Here is a 19,987-nt window from a genome sequence, read left to right on the forward strand (position 1 = left end):
TACCAGGTCACCAATGTGAGCATTATCGAACAGTGTATTAAGTCGTGCTAACCCGTGATTAGTGATGCTATTAGCACTGGCTGAAGACGGTTGGGAAGGTCGCCTTGGTGGAATGGTCATGCCGATATTCTGCACAGCGCCAGGCGTGCCATCCGTGACCACCAGGCACCGTGGCTGCTCCTTCGCTGAAGATGCTGAAACAGAATGCCAAGGAGTCAGAAAGGATGAGCAGATCTTTGGACTGTGGGAGGAAACCGGAGCACCCGGAGGAAACCCACGCAGACTGGGAGAACATGCAGACTCCGCACAGGTAGTGACCCAAGCTGGGAATCGAACCTGGGACCCTGGAGCTGTGAAGCAATTGTGCTAACTACTGTGCTGCCCTGAATGTAAGACTACCTGGGACACTAATAAAGATGATTATTTAAAATCCTGGAACTCCTTTCCTAACAGCACTGTGGTGTGCCTACACCATATGAACTGCAGGGGTTCAGAAGACCGCTCACCACCACCTTCTCAAGGGCACTGGGCAATAAATGCTGACCTTGCCAGCGACTTCCACATCCTGTGAACAAATGTTTTTTTTTAAATGGTTGGGGAAAAAGTTTAAAATGATCACCTATGTAACGAAACAATGAATTATAGTTTGTTAATGCAGTGTTAGGTTCTGATATGACCCTGGCCTTTCAACTTTTTTAACAGGCGTGCCATGTAAACAGTTTAAAGTTCAGTGTTACTGCAATCCACTCCATTTGCAAACGGCCTGTACCAGGACAGAATAATGATTATTGAGACCTTTCTGTAGTGTGAGCTGGGAATACCTTCCTATAAAAAGAGCTGACAGCAGCCAGTAATTTAACTAAATATTTACTTCCTTGGCATTATGGTGTTTTGCTTTTGGCGACTCTTGGTACTTTCAGTTCTAAGATCCATTAAAGCTCCTTTGGAGCACAGTGTATCAGCAATAAACCATTTATATGGAAGATCAACATCCAAGTGGTTATACAGGCTCAAAGTACACTTTTAGTTTTTTCATCTGCTAAGATTGCGTAAGAAGTTTTAAAGTTTATAAACAGTGCCCTCTTTAAGCCCTTTATACCTTGAGTTATTCTTGAAGTGCAATCACTGTTCGGTAGGAATGCCCACAGCCAATTTGTGCACAGCAAGGTACAAAATAAAGTGCGTGATTAGTTTGTTTGTCACGGAAGGAGGAATTTTGACCTGGGCGCACAGTGTGTTCCGTACTCTTTGAATAAGATCTTTTTATCACCACCTGAACCTGGAGCCTTGGTTTCATGTCTAACGCAAAATAACATCTCTGAAAATGCAGTCCTTGACATGTAGACCTTGTTTGCATGCTTAAGTGGGGCTTAAATCCATAACCTCATGTGACTGTTTGACCTAAGCTCTCTGTTGGTCTTGTAAAAATGATTGATATTGCCTGCAGAGCTGTGCAGCATGTTTGGCTCTTGGATAATGCTACTACGGCTTCGCGTGCCTTTTATTGGGGCTTCACCGTGCCTTTTATTGGAGCTTCACTGTGCCTTTTGTTGTACAATCATAGAACCCCTACAGTGCAGAAGGAGGCCGTTTGGCCCACTGAGTCTGCACCGTCCCTCTGGACCAACACCCTACCCTGACCACTGTGCCATCCCAATCATGGAGGCAAGCTCCACTTTGACCACCGCTTTCAGACTCAGGCAATTTGTTTAGTTTCTCCTGACTGAAAAGTGTTTGCACTTCCCGGCCAAGAGACCGAGATGATGTCCAGGGTTAGAAACCATTAACTACGGCAAAGGGAATCCCACTGGCAACGCAATGAGAGAGAATATCCACACCGTCAACAATCCTGTGTTATGTTCACTCTAACCATCAATGCTTATTAAACCTTTAATCCTGGGTGCTTTGTTCTTTGGTATGTAATTTCAATCTGTTGGGAGTTTATTATTGATTATTGGTGGATGAATGAAGCACTAGATGCACGCTTAAACCTGTTTCTGTGAGGATGTTCCATCTCTCCCCTGCCCGTAGCTCTCTTTGTGGTGTGGAGCATTCCAGAATCTAGTTCAAAGAGTAAGCAAGATGCATGCGGTTATTGCTGCCTGTGGCCGCCTGCTTGGAGCATCCAGCTGTGTGCAGATGTGTGTTGATACAAAGTTATTTTATTGTTTGTGAAGTTTTACATTTTCTATCTTTAAGTTATCTACTAGCTGGGTGTGCCACATAGAAGAGCTCAAAGAAGTGGCACGGATTTCAGCCGTACAGGTCAGGCTGGCAGGATGGGCACTGTGCTTGCCACCTTTGCCCCTGGAAGTGAGTTTTTTTTAAAAAGCTCCAGGGTTCTTGCTGCTGCTCATTATCCCTCATTCCTGGTGGATAATGTAGTGGGTGCTCTCCTGCCTCACTTTCCAAGAGCCTGCTGGCCCTCGCTGTCCAGATTTCAGCCCTGAAAAACAGCCATGTGGCGAAGAGTGAACTTTGCAGCTTGGCGGTTTTGTAATGGATGGTTTATGACCAACGTTCAATTATCCTAGGCAGCACGGTAGCATAGTGGATAGCACAATTGCTTCACAGCTCCAGGGTCCCAGGTTCGATTCCGGCTTGGGTCACTGTCTGTGCAGAGTCTGCACATCCTCCCTGTGTGTGCGTGGGTTTCCTCCGGGTGCTCCGGTTTCCTCCCACAGTCCAAAGATGTGCGGTTTAGGTGGATTGGCTGTGATAAATTGCCCTTGGTGTCCAAAATTGCCCTTGGTATTGGGTGGGGTTACTGGGTTATGGGGATAGGGCGGAGATGTTGACCTTGGGTAGGGTGCACTTTTCCAAGAGCTGGTTCAGACTCGATGGGCCAAATGGCCTCATTCTGCACTGTAAATTCTATGATAATCCTGTTTTTCCCTTTAATATAAATTGCCCATAAGTACCACTTGAAGTAGTAGTTATCAGTGCACAAGTTGATTAAGGTGGGATCACTTTTGTTGACGTTTGTGTGTTTCTTTGCAGATTGTGCAGTGAATGTACACAAGAATTGCAGGACACTTCTAGCTGAATGCACCACTTTCAAGGGCAAGGTTGGTGTGTCTTGTGTTTGTGCAGGTGGTGTTTACCGTGCTGTTACTGCCGGCTCGTCGGTTGTTGGTGTTATTTAATAGTGACCTATCCTGTTTTGGGGATCTCCTTTTGGGGTTGAGCTGGCTCCCAAGTGATGCACCTGGTGACGGGAGCGGAGATCCAGCTGTTTTCTCCGTGGCACACCGGAATACTGCTGCGGATTTGAGCAGCCAGCCTGGCTCATTGCTGGAACATGTATGGGGGCTGCAAGAATACTTCTCATTTCAAGTCAACACTCAGATTTTGTAGGTTGTTCCAAATCGGACAAGTAGCACAAAGCTTACCAGTGCTCTATGCAGGTGAGCTGCATGTCTTTGGTGGTGTTATGTCACTTGGTAGATTGTCACTTGGTAGATCGTATCCTTGTGTTAAAATTTAGTGTGTAGGGCAGCACGGTGTCGCAGTGGTTAGCACTGCTGCCTCACAGCGCTGAGGATCCAGGTTCGATCCAGGCCCTGGGTCACTGCCTGTGTGCAGTTTGCACATTCTCCCCATGTTTGCGTGGGTTTCACCCCCACAACCCAAAAGATGTGCACGGTAGGTGGATTGGCCACGCTAAATTGTCCCTTCATTGGAAAAAATGAATTGGGTAGTCTAAATTTATTTTTAAAAATTCAGTGTGTAACTGACTCTTTTTTTCCTAGATCTTGAAATGGTGGAGCTCTTCACTTCCCTGTGTCTCTTCCTCCAATTATCAAATGGCACCTCAAACTCAGACTTGGCATTACCTCTTGAATATCAAGATTCCCCTTTTTTGTTTTCCCTCAACCTTGTCTGTGTCAATGCACTGTGAACTTGACCTTTCTCCAACTTGAAGTTGGGAAATACACCAGGAAATACTTATTGAAGATGAAGCCCTTTAATATTCTGGATATGCTCCTTGCATGATGTTCATAATTCCCAGTGAAAGCCCTGTACCCCAGTGTTATACAGTGACAGACCTGTCCCCATCAGTACTGTACCCCAGTGATATGCAATGAAATGAAAATCACTTATTGTCACAAGTAGGCTTCAAATGAAGTTACTGTGAAAAGCCCCTAGTCGCCACATTCCAGCGCCTGTTCGGGGAGGCTGGTACGGAAATGACCGACCTGTCCCCACCAGTACTGTACCCCAGTGTTGTACAGTGACTGATCTGCCCTGATCAGTAATGCACTGTTATACAGTGTCAGACCTGTCACAGCCTGTGGGGTACCACTCTAACATAAGAACAGGTGAGGACCTTGAGAGGATTATTATCAAGGAGGTGGTAGTGATGGGCAAGCTAATGAGGCTAAAGGTAGACAAGTCTCCTGGCCCTGATGGAATGCAACCCAGAGTGCTAAAAGAGATGGCTAGGGAAATTGCAAATGCACTAGTGATAATTTACCAAAATTCACTAGACTCTGGGGTGGTCCCGGCGGATTGGAAATTAACAAATGTGACACCACTGTTTTAAAAAAAGGAGGCAGGCAGAAAGCGGGTAATTATAGGCCAGTGAGCTTAACTTCGGTAGTAGGGAAGATGCTGGAATCTATCATCAAGGAAGAAATAGCGAGGCATCTGGATGGAAATTGTCCCATTGGGCAGACGAAGCATGAGTTCATAAAGGGCAGGTCATGCCTAACTAATTTAGTATAATTTTTTGAGGACATTACCAGTGCGGTAGATAACTGGGAGCCAATGGATGTGGTATATCTGGATTTCCAGAAAGCCTTTGACAAGGTGCCACACAAAAGGTTGCTGCATAAGATAAAGATGCATTGCATTAAGGGGAAAGTAGTAGCATGGATAGAGGATTGGTTAATTAATAGAAAGCAAAGAGTGGGGATTAATGGGTGTTTCTCTGGTTGGCAATCAGTAGCGAGTGGTGTCCCTCCGGGATCAGTGTTGGGCCCACAATTGTTCACAATTTACATGGATGATTTGGAGTTGGGGACCAAGGGCAATGTGTCCAAGTTTGCAAACGACGCTAAGATGAGTGGTAAAGCAAAAAGTGCAGAGGATACTGGAAGTGTGCAGAGGGATTTGGATAGGCTAAGTGAATGGGCTAGGGTCTGGCAGATGGAATACAATGTTGACAAATGTGAGGTTATCCATTTTGGTAGGAATAACAGCAAAAGGGATTATTATTTAAATAAAATATTAAAACATGCAGCTGTGCAGAGAGACCTGGGTGTGCTAGTGCATGAGTCGCAAAAAGTTAGTTGACAGGTGCAACAGGTGATTTAAGAAGGCAAATGGAATTTTGTCCTTCATTGCTAGAGGGATGGAGTTTAAGACTAGGGAGGTTATGCTGCAATTGTATAGGGTGTTAGTGAGACCACACCTGGAGTATTGTGTTCAGTTTTGGTCTCCTTACTTGAGAAAGGACGTGCTGGCACTGGAGGGTGTGCAGAGGGTGTGAACAATTGTGGGCCCAATCTCTCAAGGTTAATCCCAGAGCTGAAGGGGTTGGATTACGAGGAGAGGTTGAGTAGACTGGGACTGTACTCATTGGAGTTTAGAAGGATGCGGGGGGGATCTTATTGAAACATATAAAATTATGAAGGGAATAGATAGGATAGATGCGGGCAGGTTGTTTCCACTGGCGGGTGAAAGCAGAACTAGGGGGTATAGCCTCAAAATAAGGGGAAGTAAATTTAGGACTGAGTTTAGGAGGAACTTCTTCACCCAAAGGGTTGTGAATCTATGGAATTTCTTGCCCAGTGAAGCAGTAGAGGCTCCTTCATTAAATGTTTTTAAGATAAAGATAGTTTTTTGAAGAATAAAGGGATTAAGGGTTATGGTGTTCGGGCTGGAAAGTGGAGCTGAGTCCACAAAAGATCAGCCATGATCTCATTGAATGGTGGATCAGGCTATAGGGGCCAGATGGCCTACTCCTGCTCCTAGTTCTTATGTTCATACACCTGCATTAAATTTCATCTACTTGATCTCCCATTCCACTGACCTATCTCTGTCCTTTTGAAGTTCTACACTATCCTCGCAGTTCACAATATTTCTGAAGTTCTGTATTGTGTGCAAATTTTAAAATTGTACGCCCAGTTCTAGGACATCAGTATAGCAGATTTGTCGTGGTTGATAATAAAACTGAAGAGTTGGGCAGTGACCAAACAATATTGCTGTTGATTTTCACATTTCTCCAGCTGTATTGCCTCATTTGGATTGTTAGGACAGGCGCCAACCACAGCTTTGTCATATAAATCTAGCAGAAGCTCAGTGTGCTGGTGGGTCTCTGTAACCATGGCACTGCCAGAGCTATGGCCCTTTCCCAAAGGTCCAGTCCAATGAGGAGTGCCAAAGTGTTAACTGCATTCACTCCAAGGAAAACACAGATCAGCCTAATACCTCCTACCCAGCCGCAGGAAATGCTGCCGGGCAGCCCTGGAGCTGCAGAAGTGACTTGGAACACAGTCCGTTTATTTACATGCACTTAAAACCCTCTGATTGCAGTCATTATCTGATCTTCCTCCCCTCCCATCCCTTTCAACTTCAATCACTCTGTGCTTAAATACACAGATAAACCTCCGCACCCACAGACACACAGCTGGTGCTTTAGATTAAGCCCGTTAAGTGTTCTAAACCTTAAATACTCGAAACAGTGCTGAGAAATCGGCAGTAGTTTTCACAGTCTGGTAAAGGTCACTCCCAGCTCCGAGCCAATTCGACAGCGTTAATTGTGATGTTTCATCAAGCATTCCCAGGTCAGAACCTTTGATGGGTTCAATGCGGAGTAAAACTCCCACCTTATCCCTAACCTCCAGTGAAGCAGTCCCTACTCTAGCAACATGATGTCCCTCTCTCGCACCAGCCTTTCTCCGAGTCTACCAACTGGGTGCAGAATTCTGGGGACGGTTGTGGTGTGGACTTCAATACAGTCTGCTGTGGTTTAGGACTGAAATAACTTTGGTCTGTTCAGAACCTTTAAGTAGGGCGCTCTTTCCAAGGGCCGGTGCAGACTCGATGGGCCACATGGTCTCCTTCTGCACTGTAAATTCTATGATTCTAACCCTTTGGAGCTTACAGGGAGGTGAGACTTTCGTCCCCCCAGTGTTGCAGGAAATTACTTGAGACGGTGATAAGTCTTTGGAACAGCTTATTAAGGAAAGCAGTATACGCGGGGGAAGTTGTTTAGATGTCTTCAAGGCCAAATTGAAAAGAAACGCATTTTCATTTACAGCAGCAAGAAGAGTACGGAGGTTTCATTTATGTTCCTTTCTTTCAAAAGTACGTTTTGTCCTGAATATATCCAAGCTGGGATAGTTTTGTGGGGATAAGATGGGGGAATAGCCATGTACTTGCAAGCTAGTCTTTGAAAGTCAGGGCTGTTCCCCCGTGCTGTTTCTTATCTGATCTCTGGCCCTATCAAGTTTTCTTTTTATGAATTTATGGGATCGTTGGCTAGGCCAACATTTATTGTGCATCTCTAATTGCTCTTGCGAAGGTGCTGGCAAGCTGCCTTCTTGAACTGCTGCAGTCCTTAATGTGCAGTTGCAGATCCGTGATTCGTGTTCTTTCTCCCACTGCTCTCTGCCTAAACCAGGGGCTTCGGAACCATCACCTCCACCCCCCGCCCTTCCAAACCTATTACTGCGCCTGAGATTAGCTACCTAAAATACAGGCCAAGGCATTGAACCTGAAGCATTTACAACCAGGTACGACATTATTTGGTGCCTTTCTCTCTAGGCGCAGTGTTCTACAGCTGTACATACTGTGAAATGCAGTCTTTCGGGATAAATAAATATTTGGGTGGACCGCCCAGCTGTGAAGTGATCCATTAATTTTTTAAAAAACTTTTCTGTGTTCCAATAAAGTTTAGATGTTTTGGGATCACAAGCTATTGCAGTGGGGACCGTATCCCAACTCTCCGATCCCCAGTATTGCTGTCAGCCTGGTGCATCCCCTCTGCCTCCGTAACAACTCCCTCCAGGGAGGGAGCCCATTCAGCCCATCATGCCGTCACCAGCTCTTTTGCTTTTAGAGAAATCTGAAACATATCTCCCGGCTCTATTTTGTATTGATGTGTTTTCTGCTCCAAAAACCTTCTTTGTTGTGATGCAGAGGTCTCTGAACATAGAACATACAGTGCAGAAGGAGGCCATTCGGCCCATCAAGTGTGCACCGACCCACTTAAGTCTTCACTTCCACCCTATCCCCGTAGCCCAATAACCCCTCCTAACCTTTTTTGGTCACTTAAGGGCAATTTATCATGGCCAATCCACCTAACCTGCACGTCTTTGGACTGTGGGAGGAAACCGGAGCACCCGGAGGAAACCCACGCAGACACTGGGAGAACGTGCAGACTCCGCACAGACAGTGACCCAGCAGGAAATCGAACCTGGGACCCTAGTGCTGTGAAGCCACAGTGCTATCCACTTGTGCTACCCAAACTGCCTCGACTATTCTCTGCGGCAAAGAGTTCTGACAACTCCAAGCTACTCTTTGCATAAAGAAATTTTGCCTAAACACTCCCTCTCTCCTAATGATTTTCAAATTCCATCACTAAGTGAAGAGAGTCTTTTCACTACCCATTTTATTAAATTCCTTCGTAACTTTAAAAAAACGTCTTGACCGTGTTTTCAAACTTTTCTATGTGAAGCAAACTCTTAATAAATATTCAAACATCAGGAAATATTGACACCGCTCTGGAGATCCCAAGTAAATGTTACAAAGTGCACTTTCCTGGAGGTTTGGGAAAAATGTTAATTTTCAAAAGCATGCAGCAGATACCCATAGAAAGCTCTGCTACTGTTGCAAAAATCATTCGGTCGTCTATGGTAACCGTGATGATGAACTAGAAAACTTAACACCGAAATTTAACGATCCAGCAGATGCTCGTATATTGGAACCAGTAAATTGATACATTATGCAGTGTGGTAGGCTATATTAGGGGTATCGCAGTACCTAGGTGGGATGTACCTTGTACTGTAGTATGAGTGGTAGAACCTGCCTGCTGGTGGAGCATGAGAGTGTGTGTTTCACCCACAGCAGTCATTCTGTACCGGAGCTGCTGGGGTAACTACTTGTTCATTTAAGCCTTCAATTGGACTACAATCTCACTTCAGTAGTGACTGATCGTGCATCATGCAGTCAGCAATTTATTCTTTGTTCCAACAGCAAAAGGATTCCCAGCAGAAGTATACTAGAGGCTCCCAGAGCATTGCCCAGCACGGTGAGTTACTTCTACGTTGATGTAATGGGGGAGATGATTGTTTTCAATCTCCCTACTGTTCTCCCCACCACCTTGAGAGAAAGGACAGATGAATGGCCAGCTGGCCCATCAAGCCTGTCTTGTACCAGCAAGGAATTGAATTTCACACCACATCTGCCCCCTCCCAGCCTCACCAAGCAGTTACACAGCCCACTGAAGCCGCAAAAAAGGGGGGAAAAGTCCAGGAAACTCTTCTTTCGTCCTTAAAAGTTGTCGCAGTAGTTAGGGTTGAGGGCTGGAATCGGGGTTAGTGAATGGGGTTTGTGTTGGGGGAACAAGGGCTTTTAAACTCAAAGATAGAATTGTAAGAGATTTAAGCCAGTAGAACTGTGGAGGGAGCAGGAAGAATAAAAGGAAAGGTCTGTGATAGGGTGGAGGACAGGAGTGATGAACCTGAGACAGTTAAAACTATTCCTCTTAACCAAATCGGTTATTTCCAGAATTATTTTGTTTTTATTTCAGATGTCTCGTATTTTCAGTTAATCTTCGGTTCTGTTTTGGCCAAGTATTCAAAATGTGCCTGTCCAAGATGTTATGTGGAATGATTTCTTGTGTTTTTAGTTGTCTACAGATACGTCCTAAAACTCTTTTGCAGTAGCCTTGCAACAGTGGTCTTGGACGCCCATGACTCATGCGTTATAAACCACACACCTTTCTTTCACTCAGCAATGCTTGGAGTTACCCTCATGATACTTAACTATACTGGAACCATGACCCATTTCACTGTTTCATCTAGTCCTGCCTGCAATCTGTTTCCTCATCTCAAGCCCGTACATCCCCAAACACTCTTTCCCCCCCCCCCCCCCCCGGTGCTATGTGAGAACTTGCGGACACCACTGCAGATGGTGAAATTTGAATTCAATAAAAATCTGGAATTAAAAGTCTAACGATGGCCATGAAACCATTGAAATGAAATGAAAATCGCTTATTGTCACAAGTAGGCTTCAAATGAAGTTACTGTGAAAAGCCCCTAGTCGCCACATTCCGGCGCCTGTTCAGGGAGGCTGGTACGGGAATTGAACCCGCGCTGCTGGCCTGCCTTGGTCCGCTTTAAAAGCCATCTATTTATCCCTGTGCTAAACCCGCCCCATTGCCGACTGTCGTAAAAACCCATCTGGTTCACTAATGTCGTTTATGGGAGGAAATCTGTCGTCCTTACCTAGTCTGGCCTACATGTGACTCCAGACCCACAGCAATGTGGTTGACTATTAACTGCCCCCTCAATAGCAATTAGGGATGGGCAATAAATGCTGGCACAGCCTGCGGCACCCATGGCCCATGAACACATTTTAAAAAAACTTTCTTTGGTAAGGAGACCAAAACTGCACACACTACACCAGGTGTGGCCTCAACAAGGCTCTATACAGCTGCAGCAAAGCTTTCTTACCCCTTGCAAAAAAGGCTAGCATACCATTTGTCTTGCTAGTTGCTTATTGCACCTGCATGTTGGCTTTCAGTAACTTGGGAACAAGAACACCCAGATCTCTTTGGACTTCAACCTCTCCCCATTTAAGCAAAACTCTATATTTCCATTTTTCCTACTAAAGTGGATAACTTCACATTTTTCTCTAGTATATTTCCATCTGTCTTGTTCTTGCCCACTCACTTAGCTTGTCTAAGTCCCCATGAAGCCTCTTTGCGTGTTCCTCAACACTCACATTCCCACTCGAGTCTGTGTCATCAGCAAACTTGGATTGTGTTTGGTCCCCACATGAAATCATTGATATAGACTGTGAACAGCTGAGGCCTAAGTACTGACCCTTGCGGTACCCTGCTGGTCATTCGGCCTGCCAACCAGAAAATGTTCCATTTATATCTCTACTCTGTTTTACAATCCACAAGTGACAAATTGGTAGACTGGCAGACAAAATAACCGATTAATGTGGAGAAACGTGAAGTGATTCATTCTGGTTTGAAGAACATAAATAATATAAAATGAAGGATACAGCTCTGAAAGGAATATAGGAACAGTGGGACCTGGGTGCACGAGTGGAGCGCCAGGGACCCGGGTTCTATTTTGAGGGGGTGACTGTCTGTGTGGTGTTTGCACGTTCTCCCCGTGACTGCGTGGGTTTCCTCCTGGTGCTCTGGTTTCCTCCCATATCCAGAGATGTGCATGTTGGGTGAATTAGCCATGCTAAATTTCCCCTTGGTGTCCAAAAGGTTAGGTGGGGTTACGGGGATAGGGTTGGGGTGTGTGCCTAAGTAAGGTGTCAGAGGATCGGTGCAGACTCGATGGGCTAAATGGCCGCCTACATTGTAGTGATTCTACGATTAATAAACATACAGTATCCTAGGCTTTGTTAATAGCGATATAGCGGACGAGAGCAAAGATGTTATGTTGAACTTGTATCAGTTGCTAGTTTGACCTCCGCTGGAATATTGTGTCCCGTTTCGAAACGGTGTGAAGGCATTGGAGAGCGTTCAGAAAAGATTCATGACTGCTTTCAAGGACAAGGCACTTCAGTTATGACGTTAGACTGGAGAGGTTGGGACTGTATTCCTTGGAAAAGAGAAGGAAGATATTTGGTGGAGGTATTCAAAATCATGAAGGGTCCAGACAGAGTAGATTGGGGAAAAACCGCATCGACTTGACGTAATTGGTAAAAGAAGCGCCAACGACAGGGGGCAAAACTTTCACGCAGCGCGTGATTGGGGTCTGAATGCACGACCTGAAAGTGTGGCGAGGGCAGGCACAATCAGAACATTCAAATGGAATTGGGTCTGGCATCTGTGCAGGGTTATGGGGAGAAGGCAGGGGAATGGCAGTAGCTTCAGTACACTCCTTTGGAGAGGCATGCAGACAGGACTGGCCAAATGGCTGGCTTCTGCACTGTAACAATTGTCATTTTATGTTGCACATAATACAACAGCTTCTAGATTTAGATTCCAGATTTTAAACCATCCGTGTAACAGTGCTCCAGGGATATGGGTTCAAATCCCACCATGGTAGCTGGTGACATTTTAATTTGGTTAATAAATCAAGACTATAAAACTAGTCTCCGTAATGGTGACCATGACAGTTATTGTAGATTGTTGTAAAAACCCATCTGATCTTTTAGGGAAGTAAATCTGCTGTCCTTCAATGGCCTGACCCACGTGTGCATCCAGACCCACAGCAACCCGCCTGCCTGTTAACTGCTCTTTACAATGGCCTGGCCACCAAGTTCAAGGACCATTGGGGATGGACAACCAATACTGGTCCAGCCAGCAATGCCCTCATCCCATGAAAGAATAAAGAAATAAAAAGCAGCTCCTTGTTTGGTCACCATCATTCACATTGTCCGCTTCTTAACCATAAGATGGTACTTGGTGAGTTCCTAGAACTGCAGATCCTCATCGCTGCACCAACACTGCCACTTGTGGTCTTGGAGGGAGGTCACGTCATCCCGACTCTCTGGGCACTTGTGGTGGGAAAGCCACCATTAGAGCTGTTGTTTCTCTTCCCGCACAAATGGTGCATAAGGCAGACTTTCCCCTGTCCCTTTAGCGAGGGTTTTCCTGGAACAAGTCGCTTGCCTGAGGCTTATCGCTTGAGAGATGTCTCTCCGTACAAAGCATTTCTGACCAGTCGTTTCTCTGCTCTTAATTGCCTGCCATCGGTGGGTTGGAAGGATTTTGCAGGTTGATACTCAACCTTGTTGGCTGCATTATGGGTGCATCTTCCTTGACCATCAAACCCTGGGGTGGGACATGAGCCTGGAGCTTTAGGCTGAGGGAGGGATGCTGCCCATTGTGCCACAAGACCTATTATTAAGTTGGTATACAGCACCTTTGTGCCTAATGCCCCGGGTGCTTTATCAAGTTTGTGATGCAATGTTGCAAAAATAAAAGATGTACAGGTGAGGTGGGATCATTTGAAGGGAAAGTTGTGAATGATCCTGTCGTTAGTGCCAAATTTCTGCTCGAGTTTTTTAAATTGCCAAAATGTGATTGCTCACAGTGTATCGTGCATCACTCTCCTCCGAGGTCAATGTATAACCCAGGTCATTCTGCTCTGAGCAGTCACAGGGGCTACAGTATTAATGAGCATGTGGTTTAGCCTCTCAGCTGTCAGGCAGTACTGATTACGGGAGCATATTACATCTTGACTCCAGGCAGCCTCGGGTTGTGCTGCCCTGTGTGATAACAGATCGGAACAGTATGGAAGGTTTTTTTTCCCCTGTTTACGTGATGTTTACTCCAGTTTTAGACACTTGGGTCAGGTACAGGCATGGGGTTTTATTCATAGAGTTCTGTCCAATGTGTCGCAGCACCACCCCCCCCCCCCACCCCCACCCCCACATTGTAGAAGAGCATTTCCTTACCACATATTATTCCCCAAGATTCATGCTGTGGCCTGAATGAGATTTATGGCCCATGTCAAATTTGCATGTAGTTTTGTACCATGGAGGGCAGCACGGTGGCGCAGTGGGTTAGCACTGTGGCCTCACGGCGCCGAGGTCCCAGGTTCGATCCCGGCTCCGGGTCACTGACCGTGTGGAGTTTCCACATTCTCCCCGTGTTTGCGTGAGTTTCGCCCCCACAACCCAAAAAATGTGCAAGCTAGGTGGATTGGCCACGCTAAATTGCCCTTTAATTGTGGATAAAAATGAATTGGGTACTCTAAATTTATTATTTTTTAAAAAGTTTTGTACCGTGGAACCATGCCCACCAGGTACCGAGCTGAGGGGATTCTTGGCAGTCAACAGAGCACATTTCCATTCCAAGGGTGGGTTTGAAAACCAAGTCTGAGGATTTCTCTTCCCTCCCCCTCCTTTTTGAAGGTGCTATTTCCTGCTGAGGTACACTTCCATTAATGCCTCTTTGTTCTGTAACTCCTTAACCCTAAATAGCCATTTTTAATGTGCAAGACAGACATCGAGTTATCAGTATGCTGTTCCATCATGAGCGGCTTCACAGTCGAGCTTGATCTTGTTGTAGGAATCTACTGAACCCCAGAGGTGCAGAACTGAAGGGGGCAGGGCTGGAGGTTTGGAGGAAGCATGGTTTGGGGGGGGTGAAGGAGGGGAAGCTAGTGGGGCAGCGTTAGACTTGTTTTCTGACTCCTTGGCATTCTGTTTCAGCATCTTCAGCGAAGGAGCAGCCACGGTGCCTGGTGGTCACGGATGGCACGCCTGGCGCTGTGCAGAGTATCGGCATGACCATTCCACCAAGGCGACCTTCCCAACCGTCTTCAGCCAGTGCTAATAGCATCACTAATCACGGGTTAGCACGACTTAATACACTGTTCGATAATGCTCACATTGGTGACCTGGTAAAGCCCCAGGTATCTGATTTATTAAAATGTTCCTGTAGATTGGGGTACTTTTAATCTTGTACAGTTAAATTGCAAAACATTTTGTACTGCCATTGAACCACATTTCATTATCACCTGTTCTGCATCAGCTCTACCTCCAAACCAGAGACCACACAACAACACCAGCTAAATCCCTCAAATCCATCTCACAGAAAACATCGGATCGCCAGACTGAATTGCAGGCTGAAAGCATAAAATAACATTTTTTGGCATCTAATCTGATCTAGTCTTGGCAGCTAAATGAATTTAATTAGTGACAGCAAAACGTGGTGCAACAGTAAAATCTACATCAAAAATACTCCTTCAAAAATACTCCTTTCTCTAGCGAGACGCTAAATTGACATTGCCAAATAAATTTCATTCTGGGCTTTTTATCCAGCTGTGTCAGACCTTTAGGCTTGATTTGGCTGCAGAGGTGAATGAAATTTGTGCTGTAACCTACGGTAGCACCTAATCCAGTATCTCTAACATGGATACGTACTTTTATTTTATGATGCAGAATAACAGCAGGGGAGATGGAGCAGGAGGTGGAGAATGGAATCCCAAAAAGCAAGTCCTGTGCCGAGGAAACTCCGAGTCTGGCTTCGTCATCTGCTGAGTCCCTTGTGGCAGAAGGTAAGGGGCTGGTTTGATTGAGTACAACGACCCATTGTGACGCTCACGCCATTTGCACAAAGGCCGGAGAAAGCTATCAGCCCTTTGAATTGCTCTTCCCTTTGGGCAAGATTCTGGGCGGTCAGGAACTTGCAACCCACTTCCAAACCCACAACCTCAGTGGGGTGGGAGCCTCGGCCCCTGTAGTTGGATGATGAGAGCTGCTCTCTCTCTCTCTCTCTCTCTCTCTCTCTCTCTCTCTCTCTCTCTCTCTCTCTCTCCTAAATTGGTTATGAGCAAAGAGTGAGACCAGGAAGCCCTGTTTTCTGTAAATGTTGTTCTAAGACAGAGGGAGAATGATGTGATGGCTAACCTTTTTTTTCCCCCCCCCACCCCCTCCTGGTTCAGATACCATTTACGCTTCTCTGAAGGCAGAGTTGGAGGCTGACGGCCAGGACTTTGAGGCTGAATCATGGAGTCTTGCAGTGGACCAGGCATATGCAAAGAAACAGAGCAAAGACGTGATCAAAGGCAGGATGTGATATACGGTAAGAAAACTGCCACTTTAGCTGCAGCCTCGCTCGTCTGCGCTCCCTGTACATCAATCTTGTTATTCAGTGAAGAAGGGAGTTCGGAGCAGTCATATTGGACTTAAAACAGCGGGCGGCATGGTAATACGGTGGTTAGCACTGTTGCTTCACAGCGCCAGGAACCCGGGTTCGATTCCCGGCTTGGCTCACTGTCTGTGCGGAGTCTGCACGTTCTCCCCGTGTCTGCGTGGGTTTCCTCCGGGTGCTCCTGTTTCCCCCTACAAGTCCCAAAAACGTGCTTGTTGGGTGAATTGGACATTCTGAATTCTCCCTCCGTGTGGCGGCTCGGGGATTTTCAAAGTAATTTCACTGCAGTGTTGATGTAAGCCTACTTGTGACACTAATAAAGATTATCATAGCACATTAATGATGTTCCTCCCTCAGATGCTGACAGACCTGCTGAGTTTTTCGAACATTTTCTATTTGTATTTCGGACCTCCAGCAACTGAAGCCTACTCAGTCAGTTTAAGTGCATGCTCCAATTCCAGTGAGGGAGAGGCCAGTGAGCCTCTTTTCTGGAGGGACTTGGTGAATTGAGGTATCACACCTGAAGTGAGACCATTATTTTAACCATGGGTTAAGTTTAACTGTCAGTTACTTCCAACGTGGAACCTCTCCCGCCTGGTGAATTATATCTAGATTTCAAATGCATGCACCTAATTGTTTGCTGTTAATTAAAAGATCATTGGGCTGCGATTGGGACTCGGTGTGACCTCCATCCCTGGCAGCCGAGGCTTGGTGTGAGCTTTCGTGTAAGTCTCCCCAACGTGGCGAGATTTTCAGCTGATGTTTGTGATTCTGCCCCTAGTCTCTCCCCAGTCTCTTGAAAGCATTGACTCTTGTTGCAATGCAGTTCCATGACTACCAAACACCAACCCCACACCTCCAAACACATGGCCAGCGTGTGATCTTGAACATTTGTATATCAGACAATTTCAGAACCAAAATACTATGGATGCTGGAAAGATCCAGCATGTTTGGCAACATCTGTGGAGCGAGAAAGTCTGTATGACTTCCTGAGAGCAGCTTGGTCAGCTCATAATCAAGGTTATCATAATCCTGTTTGGCCCTGTCCATGCCTGACATCTGTTTCCATATCTTTTCCGACAGGAGTCACGAGGTTCAGCGGTGGAAATCTTGGCTGAGGTTTCTCTCTGTCTCTCTCTCTGTCTCTCTCTCTGTCTCTCTCTCTGTCTCTGTCTCTCTCTCTGTCTCTCTCTCTGTGTGTCTCTCTGTGTGTCTCTCTGTGTGTCTCTCTGTGTGTCTCTCTGTGTGTCTCTCTGTGTGTCTCTCTGTGTGTCTCTCTGTGTGTCTCTCTGTGTGTCTCTCTGTGTGTCTCTCTGTGTGTCTCTCTCTGTGTCTCTCTCTGTGTCTCTCTCTGTGTCTCTCTCTGTGTCTCTCTCTGTGTCTCTCTGTGTCTCTCTCTCTGTGTCTCTCTCTCTGTGTCTCTCTCTCTGTGTCTCTCTCTGTGTCTCTCTCTGTGTCTCTCTCTGTGTCTCTCTCTCTGTGTCTCTCTCTCTGTCTCTCTCTCTCTGTCTCTCTCTCTCTGTCTCTCTCTCTCTGTCTCTCTCTCTCTGTCTCTCTCTGTGTCTCTCTCTGTGTCTCTCTGTGTGTCTCTCTCTGTGTGTCTCTCTCTGTGTGTCTCTCTCTGTGTGTCTCTCTCTGTGTGTCTCTCTCTGTGTGTCTCTCTCTGTGTGTCTCTCTCTGTGTGTCTCTCTCTGTGTGTCTCTCTCTGTGTGTCTCTCTCTGTGTGTCTCTCTCTGTGTGTCTCTCTCTGTGTGTCTCTCTCTGTGTGTCTCTCTCTGTGTGTCTCTCTCTGTGTGTCTCTCTCTGTGTGTCTCTCTCTGTGTGTCTCTCTCTGTGTGTCTCTCTCTCTCTGTCTCTCTCTCTCTGTCTCTCTCTCTCTGTCTCTCTCTCTCTGTCTCTCTCTCTCTGTCTCTCTCTCTCTGTCTCTCTCTCTCTGTCTCTCTCTCTCTGTCTCTCTCTCTCTGTCTCTCTCTCTCTGTCTCTCTCTCTGTCTCTCTCCCCCCCCCCCCCCCCCCCCCCCCCCCCCCCCCCCCCCCCCCCCCCGCCTTGTTTCAAAGGCAAGGGGACCAATTCTAGCATCTTTGTTGCCTCTCCCACTTCCTTTGCTCAGTATTAGCTAATTCAGCATAGATCAACCGGAGTTCACAACATGTGCATGGTTCATTTCCACCCTGGCTGTAGTGTGCTTTAATGAGCCATTGTTGGAGCTGAAACTGTGATATCGAATTAAAACGTGCGTTCCTTTGCATCACCCCAAAATTTCACTTTGCAGCAAAACCATGTGCACAGTTTACTGTAAGACCTCCACAGCCTAGATTCCATTGACTCCATCTACACCTCCCGCTGCCTGGGGAAAGCGGGCAGCATAATCAAAGACCCCTCCCACCCGGCTTACTCACTCTTCCAGCTTCTTCCATCGGGCAGGAGATACAAAAGTCTCAGAACACGCACTAACAGATTCAAAAACAGCTTCTTCCCCGCTGTTACCAGACTCCTAAACGACCCTCTTATGGACTGACCTCATTAACGCTCCACCCCTGTATGCTTCACCCGATGCAGGTGTTATGGAGTCACATTGTGTACCTTGTGTTGCCCTATTATGTATTTTCGTTATTTTCCTTTTCTTTTCATGTACTTATGATCTGTTGAGCTGCTCGCAGAAAAATACTTTTCACAGTACCTTGGTACATATGACTATAAACCAATCCATCCAATCCGCTCCATAGACATAGGCTCCCTACAGTGCAGAAGGAGGCCATTCAGCCCAGCGAGTCTGCACCAAACCTCTGAAAGAGCACCCTATCGTGGCCCACTCCCCCACCCTATCCCCATAACAGCACCTAACCTGCATATCTTTGGGAGGAAACTGGAGTGCCCAGAGCAAATCCACGCAGCACGGTAGCATAGTGGTTAGACGATTGCTTCGCAGCTCCAGGGTCCCAGGTTCGATTCCCAGCTTGGGTCACTATCTGTGTGGAGTCTGCTTGGATCACTGTCTGTGCGGAGTCTGCACGTTCTCCCCGTGTGTGCGTGGCTTTTCTCCGGGTGCTCCGGTTTCCTCCCACAGTCCAAAGATGTGCAGCTTAGGTGGATTGGCCATGCTAAATTGCCCTTCGTGTCCAAATTGTCCTTGGTGTTGGGTGGGGTTACTGGGTTATGGGGATAGATTGGAGGTGTGGGCTGGGTAGGGTGCTCTTTCAAAGAGCCGGTGCAGACTCGATGGGCCGAATGGCCTCCTTCTGCACTGTAAATTCTATGAAATCTATGTGAAGGAAGTGCAAGAAAGACGTGCTTGTTGGGTGAATTGGACATTCTGAATTGTCCCTCAGTGTACCCAAACATGGCTGGAGTGTGGTGACTAGGGAATTTTCACAGTAACTTCATTGCAGTGTTAATGTAAGCCTACTGTGACACAAATAAAGATTATTTAAACTCCCCCCACACAGTCACCCAAGGCTGGAATTGAACCTGGGTCCCTGGCGCTGTGGGGCAGCAGTGCGAACCACTGTGCCACCATGTTGCCCCTAATCTAGTTGCCGATTCTCCTAGGGACTCAACTTTGCTCTGCCAGTGCTCTTTCTGGCTGTAAAAGCAAGGTGAGATTGGTCAGAGATAGGAAGAGTGCTCAAGTCTTTATGGCCCAGAGCTGAATAGAAAAATGGAGGTGCAAGTGACCGGAGAACTTGAGATTGACCGTGACGGAAACAATTTGTGCAACTTGCCGCACAATGTTTCCTGCCTATCTACTAACTTCAATCTTTTGTTGTTCTTCAGAGCTAATGCAGACAGAGATGCATCACCTTCGAACTCTGAAAATCATGCTGCACGTATACGACCGGGGAATAGAGGAGCTTCAGGACAGTGATGGGCGCAGAATTTTTCCCTGCTTACACCAACTCCTGGAAATCCACAGAGTCTTCTTCTCCCGGATGAAGGGGAGGCGGCAAGATTCCTTAGAGGAAGGGAGCGAACAGAATTACCTCATCCAGCGAATTGGGGATCTCCTCACACAACAGGTAGGGAGCCAAGGTGCCATTGTTGTTCAGTCCGTGCTGAGTTAACTGCGAGAGAGGCTGAACGAACCATTGCAGCAGTTGAGGCCCCTGGACCAGAGGGTGGGGCATGGGCTGATTCTGAACACGCGCCTGTCATTTTCTCCAAGAATTCCTCACCTGTGAC

The 19,987-nt window shown here is 46.6% G+C and overlaps 1 protein-coding gene across 1 annotated transcript in view; it reads left to right on the plus strand.

Moving 5' to 3' along the window:
* The window catches only part of arhgef18b (rho/rac guanine nucleotide exchange factor (GEF) 18b), a 293,165-nt gene that overhangs the window by 233,825 nt on the left and 39,353 nt on the right, over window positions 1–19,987 (plus strand). The window contains 7 exon segments of the mRNA XM_072482241.1: window positions 3,001–3,068; window positions 9,205–9,259; window positions 14,365–14,506; window positions 15,097–15,212; window positions 15,600–15,716; window positions 15,719–15,739; window positions 19,583–19,824. Coding sequence (XP_072338342.1) covers window positions 3,001–3,068; window positions 9,205–9,259; window positions 14,365–14,506; window positions 15,097–15,212; window positions 15,600–15,716; window positions 15,719–15,739; window positions 19,583–19,824 — 761 coding nt within the window.

The sequence above is a fragment of the Scyliorhinus torazame genome, chromosome 18 (genome assembly GCF_047496885.1).
Source record: "Scyliorhinus torazame isolate Kashiwa2021f chromosome 18, sScyTor2.1, whole genome shotgun sequence".
NCBI classification, from domain to species: domain Eukaryota; kingdom Metazoa; phylum Chordata; class Chondrichthyes; order Carcharhiniformes; family Scyliorhinidae; genus Scyliorhinus; species Scyliorhinus torazame.